General features: G+C 40.0%; 1 protein-coding gene across 1 annotated transcript in view; it reads right to left on the bottom strand.

Moving 5' to 3' along the window:
• Window positions 1-16,763: 16,763 nt before the first annotated feature.
• Window positions 16,764-21,957, bottom strand: part of C30HXorf58 (chromosome 30 CXorf58 homolog) — a 46,006-nt gene continuing 40,812 nt past the window's right edge. The window contains exon 11 of the mRNA XM_069464312.1: window positions 16,764-16,946. Coding sequence (XP_069320413.1) covers window positions 16,764-16,946 — 183 coding nt within the window. The remainder of the gene's footprint in view (window positions 16,947-21,957) is intronic.

The following is a 21,957-nucleotide window of genomic DNA, read 5'->3' on the forward strand; positions in this document are numbered from 1 at the left end:
TACTAAAAATAGAAAGAAATTAGCTGGACAACTAAAAATACATAGAGAAAAAAAAATTAGCCGGGCATGGTGGCACATGCCTGTGGTCCCAGCTACTCGGGAGGCCGAGGCAGGAGGATTGCTTAAGCCCAAGAGTTTGAGGTTGCTGTGAGCTAGGCTGATGCCACGGCACTCTAGCCAGGGCAAAAAGAGCGAGACTCTGTCTCCAAAAAAATTAAAAAAAAAAAGAAAAAGGAGTTTGTATTTTATCCTAAGGGAACTGGGAAGTCATTGAAGGGCTCTAACTCAGTAGGGGACTGATGTAATTTATGTTTTAAAAGGTCATCTGGTCCCTGAAGGGAGGCAAGGATAGAATTGGGAGGCTCACTGAGGGGGCCAGGGCAATGCGAAGGGTACCTTGGACAATGGTGGTGGCTGACACTGCAGAAATAAATGGATGGAGTGAAGATGTGCTCTGGAGGTTAAGATGGGCAGAACGTGGTGACGGATTGGGAATACGAGGTGCTGGAGAGGGGCTGACCCAAAACAACTCCTGGGTTTCCAACCTGAGCACAGGGCATGTGATGGTGCCATGAATTAAGACGGGTAGAAGAGCATTTTGGGGAGGGAATATAGCAGGAGTGTGGGTTTAGGCACAATAAAATTAGGCCTCAGATGCCTGTGAGCCGCACAAGAGTGAAGAGGTCAAAAAAGCCACTGGATATATGAATCTGGATGAAGCTCAGAAGAGAGGTCAGAATAGGAGAGACATTGGACAGTCAACCATTATTACAGATAGTATGTATTTATTTTGCTTTATGTACTTTTTCCTTATGGAAATAGTCAAGCAAACATAAAAATAGACAAAATAGTATAATGAATCTCCATACACCCATCATGGTACAAATAATATTTTGCCATGAGAATGGTAAAGTCTCCTAAAGAGAAAGAGCCCAACTCCCACCCATTACTCCATAGTGAGTTTCCTCATCCGTAAAAGGAACAGTCAGACCTACCTCATGCAGTTATGATGAGCATAAAATGAGATTAACCATTTCAATGATATATGGTCACCATCAGCCATTGATATTTGGCTACTGTTGGGTGCGCAATATTGCTGCAATATTGGGCAAAGAAAATATATGAAGATTTGTGGGTAGAAACAAAATGAGTTAAGTTTCTAAACTTTGGGGAAAGCATTCAAATCAGTGATTCTTATGGACAGAAGAACAAAACAGAAACTGCTCCCGTAAGTATGTCAAGTTTTGGGATCCTTGGAAAGGTGAAGCAGGCCAAGGACGCCGCAAAAGAGACCAAGTAGAATTAAACGAAGTCACAGTTCAGTGGAGTCTGAAGTGTGCATACCTGGCTTCTAGGAGCCCTGGCAGTGGAGTCCCCGCTTTATGGTTGTGACATATTAAGGGGAACATTTAAGTGAAAGTGAAGTATAAGTACTAAAGAGAGTCAGAGCATTACATGAACTGGTCTTCTGAGAACTTCTGGGGTTTTTACTGTAAAGAATGACTTTGTGGGTTGTGCACATATGGAAGTGGCATTCATTGGGTGTCGGGCAGGTGGGAGGGGGAGGAGGGGATGGGTAAATTCACACCTAATGGGTGCGGTGCGCACTGTCTGGGGGATGGGCGAGCTTGTAGCTCTGACTCGGGTGGGGCAAAGGCAATATATGTAACTAAGGCGTTTGTACCCCCATAATATGCTGAAATAATAATAATAATAAAGAATAAAAGGGTTGAACTGGGGCTGTGCTCTGAAACAGAGTTTCTCAAACTATGAGCACACAAATCACCCTGGGATGTTGCGGAAATGCTCATTCTGATGGGGCTCCAGGACGGGACCTGAGAGTCCGCCTTCCAGCAAGCTCCCAGGTGATGCCTTTGGACACTGCTGGTCCCACAGCAGGGGCTCTGGGACGCTGTAGAGCTGTTGCTTCTCCCTCTGGCTTTGCATGAAGTCCGTGTCACCGATAAGTCATATATCGCGTGTACCTGCCAGCACCGCTGCTAGCGAGACAAAGGGGACCCGGAAAGGGCAGAAACCCCTTCCCTCGGGTGGCCTGTAGAAAGCGGCTGGGCTCGGGGCAGCCAGTGGCTTAAGACTCCCCTGTGCCTTGTATGGCCCAGGAGGGGTGGGAGTAGCACAAGGAGTCAGCTGCTGCTGTGATCAGTACTTCCTCCCGCGGCCAAGCCCCGAGGGACTCCAACATTCAGAGTGAAGGAGAGAGACAGATCAGAGATGACAGACACGGAGAACAGCGAATGGAGCGCCAACATACAGACACTCGCTGTTCCCAGCCAGGAGACGCAAAAGTCCTGCCATCATTAAGACGGGAGAAAACAAATCATCCTTTTCTGAGGCTTGCCTCGTGTTCGGCACCTACTTGAGCCTCTCCTACTGCAGACAGGCTTCCTCCTCCACATGTGGCACTGGCAGCCCTGGGCTCAACTTATCCTAGCTCAGGAACCCCAGGAAAGGGAGGGAGAGAGAGAGGGAGAGAGAGACAGAGAGTCTCCCTCCTGGTTTCCCCAGAGAAGGACTCTGGCTGTCTCCATGCTACGTGCTCAACACTTCGATCCAGCACAGTGGCCATGGGAATGGAGTAAGATCATTGGTCAGGGGGTGAGGCTCCTGTGATTGGAAGTCCCAGCAGAGTTCACAGGTCGGAGTGGAAAGAAACAACAAACAGATAAAAGGGAGGAAGGATGGTTTGGCCAACAAATGCAAAGGGTCCACAACAAGCAGGGTCTATGAGTTGCCCCACATTACAGATGACAATAGTAAGGATCAGAGAGGTTAAGTAACTTGCCCAAGGTCACACATCTAATAATTTGGAGAGCCAGAATACAAACCAAGGCAGTCTAACCCCAGAGCTCCCAACCACTTTGCTATAAGGGAACAAAGCCAGTTTGGTTTCAGATGTCTCTGCAACATTAGCTTTCAGAAGAAAATGGAGGAACAGCTAGACTTTTTGGAGAAAATGATTATAACTGAAGAGATTCTTACACTCTGCCAAACAATCTTTCACAATTTCACAATAGCTAACATGTATTAAACACACACCATGTGAAAGGCACTGTTCTAAGTACTTCATATATGTATCTTGAGTCATTGACTCCATGAACAACTCTGTAAGACAGGAATTCTTATCCTCATTTTACAGATGAGAAAACTGAAGCCCTGGGAGGCTAGATAATTTATTGAGCCTGGGATTGAGCCTAGGCAGTGTGATCTGAGCCCATGCTCTAAACTGTTATGCTGCCAGGGTTAAAAAAACATCATCAATGCCCCACTTCTTGAAGAAAACCTAGTAAAAATATACACCGCAATAACAAGAGATCAAAAAACTCACAGAGTTGAAAAATGGGAACCTCGTACAAAAACTACACAGGCAATTTTTCAAAGTCTAAATAATTCATCTGTATCTAAATCTAAGATTTTATTAACAAGGAGGGAGGAAAATAAAAGTGAGCTCAACTTGGCTGAATCAGGAGGAACTAAAATGTTACCATTTCATTTAAATTCTGACAATTTAAGAAATATAGGCCACAGAATGCTTTTTAAAATTATTCTTTTTTCTCATGGGTGGAACTGGAGGTCGTTATGTTAAGTGAAATAAGCCAGGCACATGCAGACAAATATCACATGTTCTCACTCACGTGGGAGCTAAAAAAGTTGATCTCATGGTGGTAGAGAATCGAATGACAGCTGCCAGAGGATAGGAAGGGTTGCAGGGGTGGGGGGCGACGAGGAGAGGTTGGTTAATGGGTACCAATACACAATTAGATAGAAGGAATAAGTTCTAATGTTTGACAGCAGAGTAGGATGACTACAGTTCACAACAATGTACTGTATATTTCAAAGTAGCTAGAAGAAAAGATTTGAAATGTTCCCAACACATAGAAATGATAAATGCTAGAGGTGATGAATTCTCACCTAAATACCCGGACTTGATCATTACACATTTCATGCATGTAACAAAATATCACATGTACCCCATAAATAGGTACAAATATTATATAACAATAAAAAATTATTGTTGGCCGGGTGTGGTGGCTCACGCCTATAATCCTAGCACTCTGGGAGGCCGAGGCGGGAGGATCACTCGAGGTCAGGAGTTCAAGACCAGCCTGAGCAAGAGCAAGACCCCGTCTCTACTAAAAAAAAAAAACAGAAAGAAATTAGCTAGACAACTAAAAAATATACATATAGAAATAATTAGCCGGGCATGGTGGCGCATGCCTGTAGCCCCAGCTACTTGGGAGGCTGAGGCAGGAGGATCGCTGGAGCCCAGGAGTTTAAGGTTGCTGTGAGCTAGGCTGACACCACAGCACTCTAGCCCAGGTGACAGAGAGAGACTCTGTCTCAAAACAAGCAAACAAACAAACAAACAAACAAACAAAAAATTATTGTTCTGCTTGAATATTTTATTTAGCAGTTTTCCAAATAGAGTTTGTACCATAAACTGCTCTAAAAGAAAACAATGTTTTTTTAAAATGGTAAACAATAAGTTCCTTTTTGGGTAATATTATGAACTCACAGATGCAAACTTATTTGATGTGTTTCATTCTACTGCAATTATCTTTATTGATGCTCAAATTATCCCAATTATGGCTAGTGGGGACTTTTTAAAATTGGCTCCTGAATCATTTTGCCATGACCTAGTAGTCTTTGATAACTTGCTTGCTCTCAAAACGCCTTGTATGTGTTCTTCTCCAGACTTACAGAGTGCTTAAAGGTCATACTTAATAGTCATAAAAGGAGTACATATGCCTTTCAAAGCAGTGAAGATAAAAGCCAAGAGAATACTCAGAGAAGTAAAAAAATCATAAAACAAAGGAAATGGCAAAGAAGCATTAAAAAACAGCACAGAGACCAGGCCCTGTGGCTCATGCCTGTAATCCCAGCACTCCAGGAGGCTGAGGCGGGAAGATGGCTTGAGGCCAGGAGTTTGAGAACAGCCTGGGCAACATAGCTAGACCCTGTTTTTACAAAAAGTTTAACAAAATTAGCCAGGGTTGGTGATGCACACCTGTAGTCCCAGCCACTTGGGAGGCTGAGGCAGGAGGATCACTTGAGCCCAGGAGTTAGAGGCTGCAGTGAGCTATGATCATGCCACTGTACTCCAGCCTGGGTGACAGAGCAAGACCCCATCTCTATAAATAAAAAAAAATAGCATAGAAAAAGATGAAGCATAATAAAGTAAATGTAGTAGATATAATGGTAAATATAAATGGAATCTACTCCCATATTTAAGAATAAAAATTCCTAGGTTGAATGTTTGGTTTTTTGCTTGTTTTTCCATTCTTGTGATATCAGATTGGATTTTTAAAAAATCAATTCTACGTTGTTTAAAAGAATTGCACAATGGCACAAAAAGATCAATGCAAAAGAATGAGGAAAATACTGTATACAAAACAGACATAAATTAAGGGAAACCAAAGATTAAAATACTTAAATTGGTAGAATTTGAGACCAAAAACTCCTGAATAAAATGACATCGAAAGATATAAAGCCAAAATACGAAGGACAGAGACTGATTTAATAATACAAATAATAAGTCTTAGATGGAAATATGCATAGCAGACCATATACCTTTTTTTGTCTCGTGCCCATGCAACATTTACAAAACCTGGATATACAGCCGCACTAACAGTGGCACTTAAAAACAGTGTTCAATTGCTAAAGAAGACTCACAGGACCCAAAATGACAAAGCTTACAAGTCTACAGTTTATCACAGAGGAAGGACACACTAGACTAAGAGCATGCAAGTCAGGCTGTATATCACAGCAGATGACTTCCAGCAAGGGGTCTGGAGAGGCCAGGTGTAGACCCCTATTGTCCTCTCTCAGCAGGGCCAGGCCAGAAGTCTCCTGGATTGGGAACCACTAATGTGTGCACAGAACGCTTCGGAACTAGGGAGACTAAAATGAAGTCTTTGCTGAAGTTGTTTATATTTTGCTGGTCACCTAGGTTTATATGAATATTTTGCCAGTCCGCTATATAAACCAGCAGAACCCTGTGGTGGGCAGTCTTAGGGGGGGAGGTAGCACATCAAGACCAGGTGTAACTCTTCAATCTCATTGTTATCAATAAACAGTGCTGACAAGCTGGGTCAAACTGCCCTGAAACTCTTGGGACTCATGGTGACATAGAGACACTATTAATCAATATGTTTCATGCTTTGACCAGGAGCTTTGACCAGGAGCAGGAGCTTTGTCCAAATAGCTGAGGCTAGTTGCAGACCTGCTGTGATTAACCCTTACGGCACAGAGCAAAACGCTAAGTATCTCAACAACTTCCAAAAAGCTAAAACCATACAAACTCCATTTTGGATCATAATTCAGAAATTGAATAAATATGATGAATAAAAAGTAATTAAAAATGCAAATTAAAACATGGTACTTTTCTGAGAATATAAGTCGGGTAAAAATGAGTAAGAATGTTAATATCCAGTGTCGGTAAACATCTGGGGGAACTAGGCCTCTTTATTTACTGCTCCTGGAAACATAAATTTATAGAACCTTTCTCAGGTACATCTTGGTAATCTGTATCAAAATCCTTAAAAAGGTACATTCTCTCTGTTCAGAAATTACATATTTGGCATTTCATCCTGAGGAAACGATCGGAGATATGGGCTGACAAAGACGTTTATCGCAACATAGTGAATAACAGCAAAGTATAGGAAACAACCACGGTGTCCAGCAATATGGGGATTGTTTCAGTAAGTTCTATCCACATGTAATGATTCAAAATCATTTTGTAGGGGTCTATCTTGTGGCATACCCTGTTTGCTGCTTGTCTCCAATATTCTTTCCTTCCTTTTTCTATGCCAACAGCACCCAGATATTGTTCAGGGCAGCAATATTCACTACTCCAGGCACAAAATTATGACAATCCTGATCCCACTTTCCCCCCCTTCCCATGTAGCTAGGAGTGGCCTGGGCAACATAGCTAGACCTCATCCAGTTCTAGTCAATGAGCTATCTGTAGAAGTCTACTGGGGGCTTTTGAGAAAGTTTTGTTTTTTTTGCCTTCCTAATAAAAGGGACAGATCTTGTTGATGCCAGCAATCATCTACTGCATACCTTATGTTAAGTGAGAAAAATTAACTATTTGTTAGGCAAGAGGGTCGTTTGGATTTTCTGTTATTTGGAGCCAAAAATGTCTCTAACTAACTGTGATGGATTCTGTGATGTGCTGCCCAGATCCCTGCTGAAAACTCCCAGATACTTGGAGTGCTACAGGCTGACAGCCTTCCTCTGTCAGCTAGCTCCAGGAATTGCGCTCAGTTGGAGTCAGCTGCCTTGCCCAAAATCACCCCTACCCCTTCCCAGGGGTATCCCACATCAGACTACACAGGAATATAAAGGCCCAGCCTTCTTTCTTCAATTTGGGACAACTCAGCAGGCCCCTGCCAGCTCCAGGGCCGGATCCCCTGTGGCTACTGCACCATTGCCTAACTTCCCCCTCTGCCTAATCCTACCTTATTCCCTTCCCCCACAGGTATTGATTTTGAGAGCATTCCCTAAAAAAACCTCCTGCACACAAATCTCTGTCTCAGAGTCTGTTTCCCACCCACAACACTACGGACACATTTATTCACGTAAAAAGATGTTCAAAATACACTGCTGCTGAATGACACAACAGATCTTAAAGCACTATGCATGGCATTTTCTTATTTTACAGATTATACATCTGCACAGAAAAAATTTCTGTAAAGGCATACACTAATATTTTAACAGCAGGACTTGTGTTTGCAACAATATGCTGGACTAGATGTTTAGAACACATTAAATGTCAAAAAACAATTTTAATGTTTTAATGTGCAGAGTAGTGATAAGAAAGTAAGGGAATGCCTAGGAGGGCAGAAATGATAGGAAAGCACAAATAGAGACCGTATTTACTCTGGAGATATCTACTGATTCCTGCTGTTCTAGAGCCAGGCTTTAATGAGCCATTCCTGTGGGGGACAGGAGACAAAGCCTAGAGCCCAAGCAGTGTGTGAGGTCAGACTGGAGACCCCTGCATGAAGGTAGGAGAGCCAAAGAGCAACATCTTCAAGAAGTTCAACTGGGAAAAGCCCATCCTGCAGATGGAACTGGTGAAAGTAAACTCCCTGGAAATAGCTAAACATAAGCAAACTCACATGGATGTGGACAGATCTACACCTGAATCTCTGTGGCCCAAAATAAACCCTATGCCAAAAATAGAGTTCAAAGTGGTCCTTGGTAGTGCCTACAGAAAGCCACCAGAAGAAAATAAAAAAAAATTTTCTTTGGAGGAATGCACTTTATAGACTTCAAAGAACTGCCATAAAGTTTCAAATTCAGAATTTTTAAAAAATCGCTAAAAGCATGGGGAAACAAACCATCATTAGTGACAGTCAGAGGAACATCAAACTTCAAAAAAAGACATGAAAAAAACCCCACAGAGAGTGGGACTCTCAGAGATAGATTATAAATAATGATATTTATTGTGTACAAAGAATTAAAGGTAGAGTTTATGGAATAAGGGCACAAGACACTATCAAAACTGACCAGAGCAGATTTGAAAGAAAATCAAACAGAAGTTTCAATAATAAAAAGTTATTACTTAAAGTAGAAGCTCAGCTGAAGCTAGAAACAGCAGATATTAATAGAACTAAAGAGAAAATTAGAGAATTAGAAGATAGATCTGAATAAATTATCAAAATAGGACAAAAGACAAAATGATAGAAAATATTAATTAGCAGTTAAGAGAAATGGAGCATAGTGTGAGAAGATCCAATATATGTTTCAACTGGAGTTCCAGAAGGAAGGAAGAAAAATAATAAAGGAAAAGGTAATATACATAGCCAGGCATGGTGGCGTGTGCCTGTAGTCCCAGCTACTTGGGAGGCTGAGGCAGGAGGATCGCTTGAGTCCAGGAGTTTGAGGTTGCTGTGAGCTAGGCTGATCCCACAGCACTCTAGCCTGGGCAACAGAGTGAGACTGTGTCTCAAAAAACTAAAAAAAAAACAAAAATAAAAAAGGTAATATACAAAGAGATAATGTTTCAGAAATTATGAAAAAACACCAATCTTCAGATGTAGAAACCCAAGAAATCCCAAGCAGGATAATTAAAAATAAATTCACACTTAGTCACATGGTGATAAAACTTCAGAATACCAAAGACAAGCAGAAGACCTTCCAATAATGGTAGCTGGAAGACAATGAAATAGGACCTTTGAAGTAGCAAGAGAAATAATTGTCAAATAATTTTATGCCCAGTGAATACACTTTTATGAATTAGGGCCTAATAAAGATATTTTCAGTCATAAGCAGACATCATTAAAATAACTTTTAAAGAACATATCCCAAGCCAGGTGTACTGGTGCATGCCTGTAGTATCAGCTACTCAGGAGGCTGAGGCAGAGGATCCTTTGTGTCCAGGAAGCTGAGTCGTCCAGCCTGGGCAACATAGAGAGACCTTGTCTCAAAAAACAAAAACAAAAAACAAACAAACAAAAAAACCAAAACAAAACACAAAACCCATATCCCAGAAGGATAAAAATGATTCTAGAAGGAACCTCTGGGATGTAAGAAAGAATAGTGATCTATATTCAACATTGTACTGGAAGTCCTAGCCAGTAAAATTAAGCAAGAAAATGAAATAAAGGATATATAAATCAGAAAAGAAATAAAACCATTTCTACTGACAACTAGTCTGTGTAGAAAAACCCAAAAGAGTCTACAGAAAAAGTTATTAGAACAAATAAGTGGGTTTATTAAGGTCACAGGATATGAGAACATATAAAAATCAATTGTACCTCAATAAACAATTGGAAATTTTATTTTATTTTTGAGACAAAGTCTCACTCTGTTGCCCGGGCTAGAGTGCTGTGGCGTCAGCCTAGCTCACAGGAACCTCAAACTCCTGGGCTCAAGGGATCCTCCTGCCTCAGCCTCCCGAGTAGCTGGGACTACAGGCCTGCGCCACCATGCCCGGCTAATTTTTTTCTATATATATTTTTAGCTGTCCAGATAATTTCTTTCTATTTTTAGTAGAGACGGGGTCTCGCTCTTGCTCAGGCTGGTCTCGAACTCCTGACCTTGAGCAATCCTCCCGCCTCGGCCTGGAAATTGAAATTTTAAAACAGTGACATTCATAATAGCACCAGAAACATGAAATCCTTAGGCATGATTCTTACAAAATATGTACAAGGTCTACATTCTGAAAATTACAAAACATTAATGCGAAAAAATCAAAGAAGACATAAATAAATGATATACTATATTCCTAAACTGGAAGACTCATTGTTAAGACATCTGTGGCAGACAGCCTTTAAGATGGTCCCCAATGATCCCTGCCTTCTGATATTCATGCCCTCGTGTAATCCCCTCCCCTTGAGTGTGGGCTGGACTTAGTCATTCACTTGTAATGAACAGAATAGGCAAAAATGATGGAATGTCACTTGCTAGATAAGGTTGCAAAGAGTCTGTGGCATTTGTCTTGAGCATTCTCTTACTTTCTTCCTCTGGGAGAAGCTAGTTGCCATGTTGTAAGTTGCTCTACAGTGAGGCTCACAAGTCAAGGAACAGAGGGAGGCATCCAGCCAACAGTCGGCAAGGAAATGAATCTTGCCAACAACCACACGAGTGAGTTTGAAAGCAGAACCTCCCCCAGTTGAGCCTTCAGCTCAGCCCTGGCTAACAAGCTGACTGCAACCTTGTAAGAGACCTTGAGGCAGAGGCACTGAGCTAAGCTGTGCCCAGACACCTGACTCACAGGGTCTGTGAGATAATAAATATTAGACATTGTAGGCTGCTAGATTTTGGGCTAATTTGTAATGTAGTAATAGATAACACAATGCCAATTCTCCCCAGATTTTGATTAATAGATTCAATGCAACCCTAACCAAAATCCCAGAAAGACTTTGTAGAAATTGTCAAGCTGACTTTAAAATTTATATGATAAAGGAAAGGAATCAGAATAGTCAAAAAATTTTGAGAAAGAAGAATAAAGTTGGCTGGGTGCAGTGGCTCATGCCTGTAATCCTAGCACTCTGGGAGGCCGAGGCAAGTGGATTGTTTGAGCTCAGGAGTTCGAGACCAGCCTTAGCAAGAGCGAGATCCCATCTCTACTAAAAATAGACAGAAATGATTTGGACAGCTAAAAACCAATATGGAAAAAATTAGCTGGGCATGGTGGCACATGCCTGTAGTCCCAGCTACTCGGGAGGCTGAGGCAGGAGGATCGCTTGAGCCCAGGAGTTTGAGGTTGCTGTGAGTTAGGCTGACGCCATGGCACTCTAGCCCGGGCAACAGAGCCAGACTCTGTCTCAAAAAAAAAAAGTACAATTCATAAAATGTTGATAAGTTGGATTTCACCAAAACTAAGAATTACTGCTCTTTGAAAGACACTGTTAAGAAAGGGGGAGGGGGAACACCACAGTGTGAGAAAAATATTTGCAAAACACATATCTGATAAAGGAATTGTAAGCAAAATACTACAGAACTCTCAAAAGTCATTAAGAACAAAAACCCAACCAAAAATGCGCAAAGTATTTGAACAGACACTTCACCAAAGATATGCAAATGGAAAACAAACATATGAAAAGATGCTTAACATCCTTAGTCATTAAGGAAATGCATATTAAACCACAGTGAGATATCACTTTACACCTATTAGAATGGCTAAAATTAAAAAGATTGACAATATCAAGAGAAATGAAAGTCTATGTCCACACAAAGACTGTACATAACTGTCCAAGGTACTTTTATTTGTAATAGCCCAAAACTGGAAACAACCCAAATGTCCATCAACAGGTGAATGGATAAACAAATTGTGGTGTATCAAAACAATGGAATACTACTCAGATGAACTATTGATACATGCAACAATATAGATGAATCTCACAATAATTATGTTGAGTGAAAGAAGCCAGACAAAAAAAGAGCACATGCTATTTGATTCCATTCCTATAGAACTTTAGAAAATGCAGGCTGATTTATACTGACAGAAAGCAGATGAGTGGTTGCCTGGAGACAGGGGCTGGGAAAGGCAGAAGGGAGGGATTAAAGGGGCACAAGGAAATTTATGCGGATATGGAGGATATGTTCACTATCTTTTTTTTTTTTTTTTTTTTTGAGACAGAGTCTCACTCTGTTGCCCGGGCTAGAGTGCCGTGGCGTCAGCCTAGCTCACAGCAACCTCAAACTCCTGGGCTCAAGCGATCCTTCTGCCTCAGCCTTCCGAGTAGCTGGGACTACAGGCATGCGCCACCATGCCCGGCTAATTTTTTCTATATATATTTTTAGCTGTCCAGATAATTTCTATTTTTAGTAGAGACGGGGTCTCACTTTTGCTCAGGCTGGTATCGAACTCCTGACCTCGAGTGATCCACCCTCCTCGGCCTCCCAGAGTGCTAGGATTACAGGCGTGAGCCACTGCGCCTGGCCCTATGTTCATTATCTTGATTGTGGTGATGGTTTCATAGGTGTATACATACATCAAAATTTATCAAATTGTCCTCTTTCAATATGTGCAATTTACTATATATCAATTATACCTCAATAAAGCAGTTATATATATATTTTTTTTTTGAGACAGAGTCTCACTCTGTTGCCCAGGCTAGAGTGAGTGCCGTGGCGTCAGCCTAGCTCACAGCAACCTCAAACTCCTGGGCTCAAGCGATCCTCCTATCTCAGCCTCCCAAGTAGCTGGGACTACAGGCATGCACCACCATGCCCGGCTAATTTTTTCTATATATATTTTTAGCTGTCCATATAATTTCTTTCTATTTTTTTTTTAGTAGAGATGGGGTCTCGCTCTTGCTCAGGCTGGTCTCGAACTCCTGAGCTCAAACGATCCGCCCACCTCGGCCTCCCAGAGTGCTAGGATTACAGGCGTGAGCCACCGCGCCCGGCCAAGCAGTTATATTTTTTAAATTAATTCAAAAATTTTCACACTGTATTGAGAACATTTTTCCCTGGCCCAAGTTTCTAAGTGAAGATTATAACCATAGTCATGCTTGACTAGGCACCTAGCATTTATCAGTTATCAGGAGCAAAAAAACAGGAATTGAAGGGCTAAATTATTTTTCTCCTCTTTGAAAATTATTCTTCTTCTTATTACTTGCAGAATTAAACCTCTTCAATCAACACACTTCAACATTAGACTGAAATGTGACTGAAATGTTAAGCGTTTTAGTAAAGGCAGGGAGGAAATAAATGAAAGATAAGAAAATATAAAACTCAATTTTAAAAAATTCTATCATACTACTTTGTCCATTATCATTGTTGGTCTCTCATCTCAGCCTGACCAAAACACTATTTTATTTATGTCTAGAGTGCAGTGGTGCCATCATAGCTCACTGCAACCTCAAACTCCTGGGCTCAAGTGATCCTCCTGCCTCAGCATCCCAAGTAGCTGGGACTACAGGTGTGCAGTACCACGCCCAGCTAATTCTTTCTATTTTTAGTATAGATGGAGTCTCGCTCTTGCTGAGGCTGGTATCGAACTCCTGACCTCAATCAATTCTCTTGCCTTGGCCTCCAAGAGTGCTAGGATTACAGGCGTGAGCCACCACACCCTGCCTAAACCTGGATTATTTCAACAAAATATTAGATATATGGGTAGGGTTAAAGTGTGGTAAATGTCTTGATGGGCATGGGGGGGGGGTAGATGTAGATAATTTTTACTTCTCATAATTAAATAGTACATAGTTTCAAATACAGAATTAGAAACTAAACAAATTAAGGCAAATAATTGCAGAATTGGCCGGGTGCAGTGGCTCACACTGGTAATCCTAGCACTTTGGGAGGCTGAGGTGGGAGGATAGCTTGAGCTCAGCAGTTCGAGACTAGCCTGAGCAAGAGCGAGGCCCCACCTCTACATAAAGTAGAAAAATTATCTGGGCATGGTGGTGCACACCTGTAGTCCCAGCTACTTGGGAGGCTGAGGTAGGAGGATCACCTGAGCCCAGGAGTTACAGGTTGCAGTGAGCTATGGTGACACCAGTACACTCCAGCCCAGGCGACAGAGCAAGACCCTGTCTCAAAAAAAAAAAATAATAACTGCAGAATAAAATTAATATACAAATCTTACAAATCACTAAAGGAAAAAGACAGATCAGGGAAAACTGGATAATCCCAGCAAAAGTCAAAAAAGGAAAAAGAAGTGAAACATCAAGAACACATAGGAAGCAGAGAACATAATATAAACAAGACCAAAGTAAATTGTCACAATAAGCATAACACATTAAATTTCTTCCTTAAAAGACAAAAGACTTTCATGGTGTGGAAATTATTAAAGTACAACTATATGATATTTATCAAAGACACACATAAATGACAAGCAAAGGTTAAAAATAAATTTGGGCAAAGCTACACTAAGCAAATTCTGGCAAAAAAGAAAGCATTGTGGAAATTTTAATAATAGGCAAAGTAGTATTCAAGGCAGCAAACATTCCATAAGATAAAGATGGAAATTTTATAATTATATAATTGATGAACCTTTATGTACCCCCAATAGTAGCAAGATACAGACAGAAGAGCAGACAGAAACACAGAGGTACAGAAATAGAAAAGGCAGAAGAGGTCGTGCCCTGTGAGAGTATTTCCATTCCAATGGGCTGAACAAACTCCTCTCCTTTAAGTTGCAAGAACACTCTATTTTATAATGATGGGTAATTTACATTTTTTTTTTTTTTTGAGACAGAGTCTTGCTCTGTTGCCCGGGCTAGAGTGTTGTGGCATCAGCCTAGCTCACAGCAACCTCAAACTCCTGGGCTCAAGCAATCCTCCTGCCTCAGCCTCCCGGGTAGCTGGGACCACAGGCATGAGCCACCATGCCCAGCTAATTTTTTTTCTCTATGTATTTTTAGCTGTCCAGATTATTTCTTTCTATTTTTTTTTTTTTAGTAGAGATGGGGTCTCGTTCTTGCTCAGGCTGGTCTTGAACTCCTGGCCTCGAGTGATCCTCCCTCCTCAGCCTCTCAAAGTGCTAGGATTACAGGCGTGAGCCATTGCGCCCGGCTGGTAATTTACATTTTGATAGAAATTTATTTACAACATGTTTACTGCCCTAGGAGTTTATATTTTAAGTGCATCATTTCTAATTGTGGGTTAAAGATTGTTTCTCTAATTAAAGAGCTTTTCCCACATTAGTAACCTGGGGAAAGGCAAGAAAGAATAGGGTTTGTCCTGCAAGTACACCTGCTTCATTCTTATTAGTGTGCCAAGCGGGATCAAAAAGGACAGCAGAGTACTTGGGCCAAGCTCCCTTTCCCACTCCCATTCCTTTGCAGCAGTAGTAATGAGGCACTGTGATGTGCTGGAAAAAACCCAGTAAAGGAAAAGTAACTGTTATAGCTCCAGCCAGGCCCTTAACTAGTTTTATCACCTCCAGGCACCTCCTATCAGCCTATACTTTTACCACCTGGAAAGTGACAGTAGCCAAGAATCCCAAACCAATACCTATTGTGCCTTGTCCCTCTCCTGTTATGATCACATAAACTCATAAAATTTTTTAGACTTTACTTTGAAATAACCATAGACTTACAGGAAGTTGCAAAAATAGTACAAAGCATCCCATGCACTCCCCCCGCCCCCCAGTTTCCCCCAGTGGTGATATCTTAAATAGTCATAGTATAATATCAAAACCAGGAAATTGACATTGGTAAATTACTGTTAACTATACAGACATTCAGTTTTCACCACTTTTATCCTGCTCACAAAATGAGTTGGGAAGTAGTCCTTACTCTTCAATTTCCTGGAATAGTTTCTGTAAGAATTGGTGCTAAAACCCATAGAATTTTAAAGCTGAAAGACACGTGAAATCAACAAGTACTGACTGAAACTTTGATTTGACTATAAAGACACCAGAGGGCCGGGCGCGGTGGCTCACGCCTGTAATCCTAGCACTCTGGGAGGCCGAGGTGGGCGGATCGTTTGAGCTCAGGAGTTCGAGACCAGCCTGAGCAAGAGCGAGACCCCACCTCTACTAAAAATAGAAACAAATTATATGGACAGCTAAAAATATATATAGAAAAAATTAGCCGGGCATGGTGGTGCATGCCTGTAGTCCCAGCTACTCGGGAGGCTGAGACAGGAGGATCGCTTGAGCTCAGGAGTTTGAGGTTGCTGTGAGCTAGGCTGACGCCACGGCACTCACTCTAGCCTGGGCAACAGAGTGAGACTCTGTCTCAAAAAAAAAAAAAAAAAAAAAGACACCAGAGATCCCATTTTTTCTCTCCAGGTAGCTAAAATCAATTGTAGATTTCTATACTTTGGAGGATTAGCAAAGGGATAAAATGACTATTCTTGCTTGACACAGAGTACAAGGAAGACAACATGTTCAGAAGTAGGTGAAAAGACATTTCCTAACAAAGTTGACATTTACTCTCTTCATTGCCCTATAAAACTAGGAAATGACAAATGAATTCAAATGTTGAGGAAAGAATGAACCAAAGCGGTAAGGGCTGGTGAGTCTTAGGTTGGTTTTCCCCAGAAGCCTGCTCTGAGGCAAGGATTCAAGAGAAAGTACAGTAGTTTATTTAGAAGGTACAAAACCAAAACAAACCCAAAACTAACAGAAAATGCCTCAGTAGGAGAATGGGGAAGTTACTGGGGAAGTAAGACAAGGAAGGCAAGGCAGCCAACAAGGCTGTAAGTCCCTTACCACTGTGGGTGCCTGGACCTCAGTCATGCTGGGGAAGTAACACACACAGACACACCACAGTTACTCCACCAAGGGCAGAAGGAGCTGGGAGATGCACCAACTTCTCCCCGGCACTGAGTGAGAGCTACTCCGGAGGAGCACTCATTCCCTGGCACTTCTGGCCTGCGCGCTTAAGCCCCAGCAGCAGCGGTTCCGTGCAGCAGCAGAACACCCTCAACAAAGAGGTCCCGGGGCTGGTAAGTTGGAAGTCAGGCTGTGTGCTCTGAAGTGGTAAAGGTGAGGCACACGGGCGGCCCACCTGCAGCATCTGCCACAGCAGGGTGGGGGAATTACATGGTGAACAAATTATCTCCTGGAGAAAGATTTGTATGATTTTAGAAGGAAAATATGAATATCATGAATTATTTCAAAATTACTCGAACTATAGAAGTAATTCCTGAGGGTGACACTGTAAAATTGTTATCAAAAATAATATTTCTTTGAATTCACACAATTCACAGAAACAATCTGTGAAGGCAAAAAGAGACTGGCAAAGCACAGTCATTGCATAGAGCATTTTTATTCACTTTAATGCAAACCTAAATAGCATCATCTGATCCTATTTACATTAGCATGTTAAAAGAATTATTAATATACTAATTTATGTGTGCTAGGTGAGAAGGTACTCTGAGAAAAAAAGTAATGGATTGTATGCTGAGAATAACCTATGGATTAATATTTAAAGTTTCTCAAGAGATGATGTCATAATAAAATTCCCTGGGACAGATAGTATAATGGTATTAGTCATAGATTTCCGGAAATGCTGATCCAACATCTTTTAATGCTGGAGGCTTTTTATTTGTAGAAATCTGTAATAATTATTGATCCAAAATATGCTTGGGTTGTATTTGATTCTTTCTTAATATTCCATGATGGAACAGTATAATTTTTGGTATTTACTTATTTTACTCTGGTTCATAACCATCATATCTTGATATTTTCACTTTTAGAAATTTCTCATATCTCTGCAAACGCTGGAGAATTTTGGAGAATATAATTTGACAGGTTAATTTGAATGCCAAAGATTGTCATAATTTAATATTACCAGGGAGAAATGAATATTCACTTTTCCAAAAATACAGAAGGCAATGACTTACTCTTGGAGAAATTTTAAAAATGATACACATGAATATTTTAAACTTAATGTCATTTCTATGAATCATAGCCAATATAATACTGTAAATTTATAGACTAGGGTTGAAAATTTTTGGATTTTGGGCAATCTTCATTCTTTCACATCTTCCTGGCCCACAAATATGAGCATCTTACCTTACTTCCAAACTAAGATTTAACAGTAGAGGTGAAATAAGTTCTCATGTTACTAAAACTGTATTATTTGTATAAACATAGTACATACGTTCGTGTACATTATGAAAGTAAGCTACAACTTAAAGCTAAGCCACACTTAAAATAATTTAGCCAACTACTGTTCATTAAAAGGAAGGCTTGAGGTTTGATTTTAAGCAAATAAACATTTCTTTAAGTTGTCAATATTATTCTACAAATAATTAGCATTAGTTAGGGAGCCCATGTCGCTGGTTCACCATAGGAAAAAGTGATAAAAAGCATCAGGTTATACAATTTTATTATTCTGTGTCTTTTTTTTTTTTTACTTAAGGCACTGATTATTACTAAAGCTCTGATTTTTCTTTTTAACAATACTTGATTGCTGAGTTTCTGCAAATTGTTCTCATGAAAAATGCAATCATTGTCAGTGGTGCTTGGTTAATGTACCATTCCTAAAACCAGCCTTGAAAAACAGACAGCAATTTCTATACAAGTGGTTATACAGTTAATAATTTCTTCAGGAAGGCACTGCTGCACTATTTCTATGCTGTTAGCAGGAGTCCCTTTGTCAGTTATTATATATTTCACACATAAGGCATAATATTTTTGGAGATAATCTCCTGACTTAGTGATCAAGCTAATGGTACAGAGTGAACTATAACAATTTGTTCCTCAAGAAGATTCTGTCGAGTTGCCTAAAATGATGTTAAGTCTTTTAAAAATTACTTCATGTTTTTATCCTATTCAGACATGTAATAAATATTTAACATATATTTGCTGAATTAGTATTTTTGTTGTCACTGTTTTTAATAATAAAGAATGAGTCTCTAGATCCGATTACCAATTTACAGGAGATACAGAGGACAGAAGAACATGTTAGCTACATCAACAAATTCAATCAGCAAAATCCAGATCATGAGAGATGATGCTACAGGATGAATGACCCAGTTTCATCAACAAATCGTAAGAGGTAGAAAAAAGAGGTGGACGGGGAACCTACAGATTAGTAAAAGCCATATAAAAATAAGAGGTGAAATTAAACCCCAGTGTTTATGGATGCATGCTTAGGTGATGAAACTATAAAGGAATGAGGTGATTACCATAGAAGCCAGGAGTATGGTTACTCTCAGGTAGAGGGTTTCTGGGGTGGTCAGTCGTGATTCTTTCTTCTGACATGGATGGTAGTTACAAAGGTGTCTTGCCTTATGATAATGCATTAAACTGTACATTCATTTTATATGATTTTCTTTTTTTTGGATACAGGGTCTTGCTATGTTGCCCAGGCTGGTCTCAAACTCCTGGGCTCAAGCATCCTCCAGCTTCAGCCTCCTGAGTAGACAGGACTACAGACGCACGACACCGTGCCCGGCTTCATTTTATATGATTTTCCACAGATGTTTTATACTTAACAATAAAAAACTTTAAGAAATAAACAGTAAGAAATACACATACACACACACACACACACATATATGTTTTCAAGTTACCAACATGATGTCATCACACAGAGTTGGGAAGAGATGTCCGGTAGCACACCATTATATACCATTTCCACCATACAGATACAATAGGTATTAATAACATCAAGAGATCATACTAAAATGTAGAGTAATTAGAATTATTATTCTTAAATTATTAAAAATTTAAACATTAACTATAATTATAATCATAAATATTATAAATTATATAGTTATAACATAATCAATGCATTGTATATTAATATACTTATTTAAATTATAATTAATTATTGAATAATTAATTGTTTTAGTTATTATTTAAGGATAATTAGAATAACAATTAGAAAATAATTAGAAGTGATGAATTTGAGTAGTTATACCTGTGCTTTTAATATAGTTTACTTAGTTGTAAGTTTATATAATTTAAGTTTTACTAATGGCTGTAATTAACAACTGGCTCACAAAATTCCTGAAAATTTAACAACCAGCTTGACCAAGCCAAGTATGAGCAGTTCCAGCACACTCCTGCCCACTTCCTAACAATTGCCCTGCTTTCTTGTATTTTTTTAATTTAGTTTTTAAAATCAAATGCATACTTGCACAGAATTTTAAAAATCAAATAGTTCTAATGATTGTTATAAAAACTACTAGACACTGCTCCTCTTTTCTTCATTTTCTGATTCTCAGAGGCAACCATTTCAAATATTTTAACTGATTCTTTTGGCATTTACCTCTAAATTAGATGCTTCTTGATTTTTCAGTTTTGGACATTGCCATAGACTGAACGATTGTGTTTCCACCTAAACCCCAATTCATATATTGAAATTCTAACCCCCAGTGTGATGGTATTAGGAGGTGGGGCCTTTGGGAGGTCATGAGGGCAGAGTTCTCATGAATGGGATTAATGCCCTTATAAAAGGGACCCAAGAGAGCTCACTTGCCCTCTTCTGCCAATTGAGTACACAGCAAAGACATCTATGAGCCAGAAAGCAGGCTCTCACCAGACACTATTCTGCCAGCACCTTGATCTTGAACTTCCCAGCCTCCAGCACTGTGAGAAATAAATTTCTGTTGTTTATAAGCCACTCTGTCTATGGTATTCTGTTATAGCAGCCCAAAAGGACTAAAGCAGATATCATCTATTGACTTTCCATTAGGAGAGATAAGGATTAAACTCTCATTTCCTATTCATCCCCACAACTATACATTTATATACATTTCCTATCCCTACAGCCGTCCCACATAGTTATATTCTAATTTTTATTAGATCAGTAAATGGAAATGTTATTTGTTGCTTAAATGTCTAATATACTGATTACTCTTCCTTTCCAATTTTTTTTCTGAAGTTAATAACTGTCTTAATTTTTCCATTTGTTTGGTTTCCTAAGTCCATATGCTCAGACTTTCTCTCAGTTGGGTAAATCTCCTTTCATACTCAAATACATTACATTTATGACTTCATTTCCTAATAAGTCTCTTCTGGAGCCGTCTGATCTGCTCCAATGTAGATGTGTTTCTTCAGGTCTGCTCCATGGCTGCTATTTTGGGATTTCCCCAACATCTTAAGGATTCCCTTCACCTCTCTTGTGTTGGATCCCTTGTTTCTTGGATCCCATATTCATCTTCTTTCTTGTTTATACTCTTGTATTGGTGAAAAAATATCCTCTAGAGTTTCTTTTTTTTTTTTTTTTGAGACAGAGTCTCACTCTGTTGCCCGGGCTAGAGTGCTGTGGCATCAGCCTAGCGCTCAGCAACCTCAAACTCCTGGGCTCAAACAATCCTTCTGCCTCAGCCTCCCAAGTAGCTGGGACTACAGGCATGTGCCACCATGCCTGGCTAATTTTTTCTATATATTTTTAGTTGTCCAGTTAATTGCTTTCTATTTTTTTAGTAGAGATGGGGTCTCGCTCTTGCTCAGGCTGGTCTCAAACTCCTGAGCTCAAACGATCTGCCCGCCTTGGCCTCCCAGAGTGCTAGGATTACAGGTTGTGAGCCACTGAGCCCAGCCTAGAGTTTCTTGAGAAATGCATATGGGAGGTAAAATTTCTGTAATCTTGCATGTCTGAAAATGCTCTTATTCTGCCCTCACACTCAACTGAGAGCTTGGCTGGTTTTAGAATTCTAGGTAGAAAATTATTTTCCTCAGAATTTTAAAGGCTGCCAGTGTTGTGGTTGAGAAGTCTGGTCTTGATCCCTTATGTAAAATCAGTTTCTCCCCTCTGGAAACTTATGGAACCATTTATTTGTTTCTTTGTCCCCAGTATTCTCAAATAATACAATGAAACTCTGTGGTTTTGATTTACTTCTAAGAGAGTTCCTTAACTTTAAATTCAAACCTTTATATTGAGGCTTTAAAATCCAAAATTCTCAGAATTTTTACATATATATGTAATCATGCTGTTCTTGTTTCATTAATGCAACATCTTTTCTTATCTCTTATTAGTGATCTCTTTATTTTTTTAGGTTTCTACATTTGAATCATCTATTTCCTTCAAGTTTTTTTCTCTGCACCTCTGACTTTCATGCTAGAAGCCT

The sequence above is a fragment of the Eulemur rufifrons genome, chromosome 30 (genome assembly GCF_041146395.1).
Source record: "Eulemur rufifrons isolate Redbay chromosome 30, OSU_ERuf_1, whole genome shotgun sequence".
Taxonomy (NCBI): domain Eukaryota; kingdom Metazoa; phylum Chordata; class Mammalia; order Primates; family Lemuridae; genus Eulemur; species Eulemur rufifrons.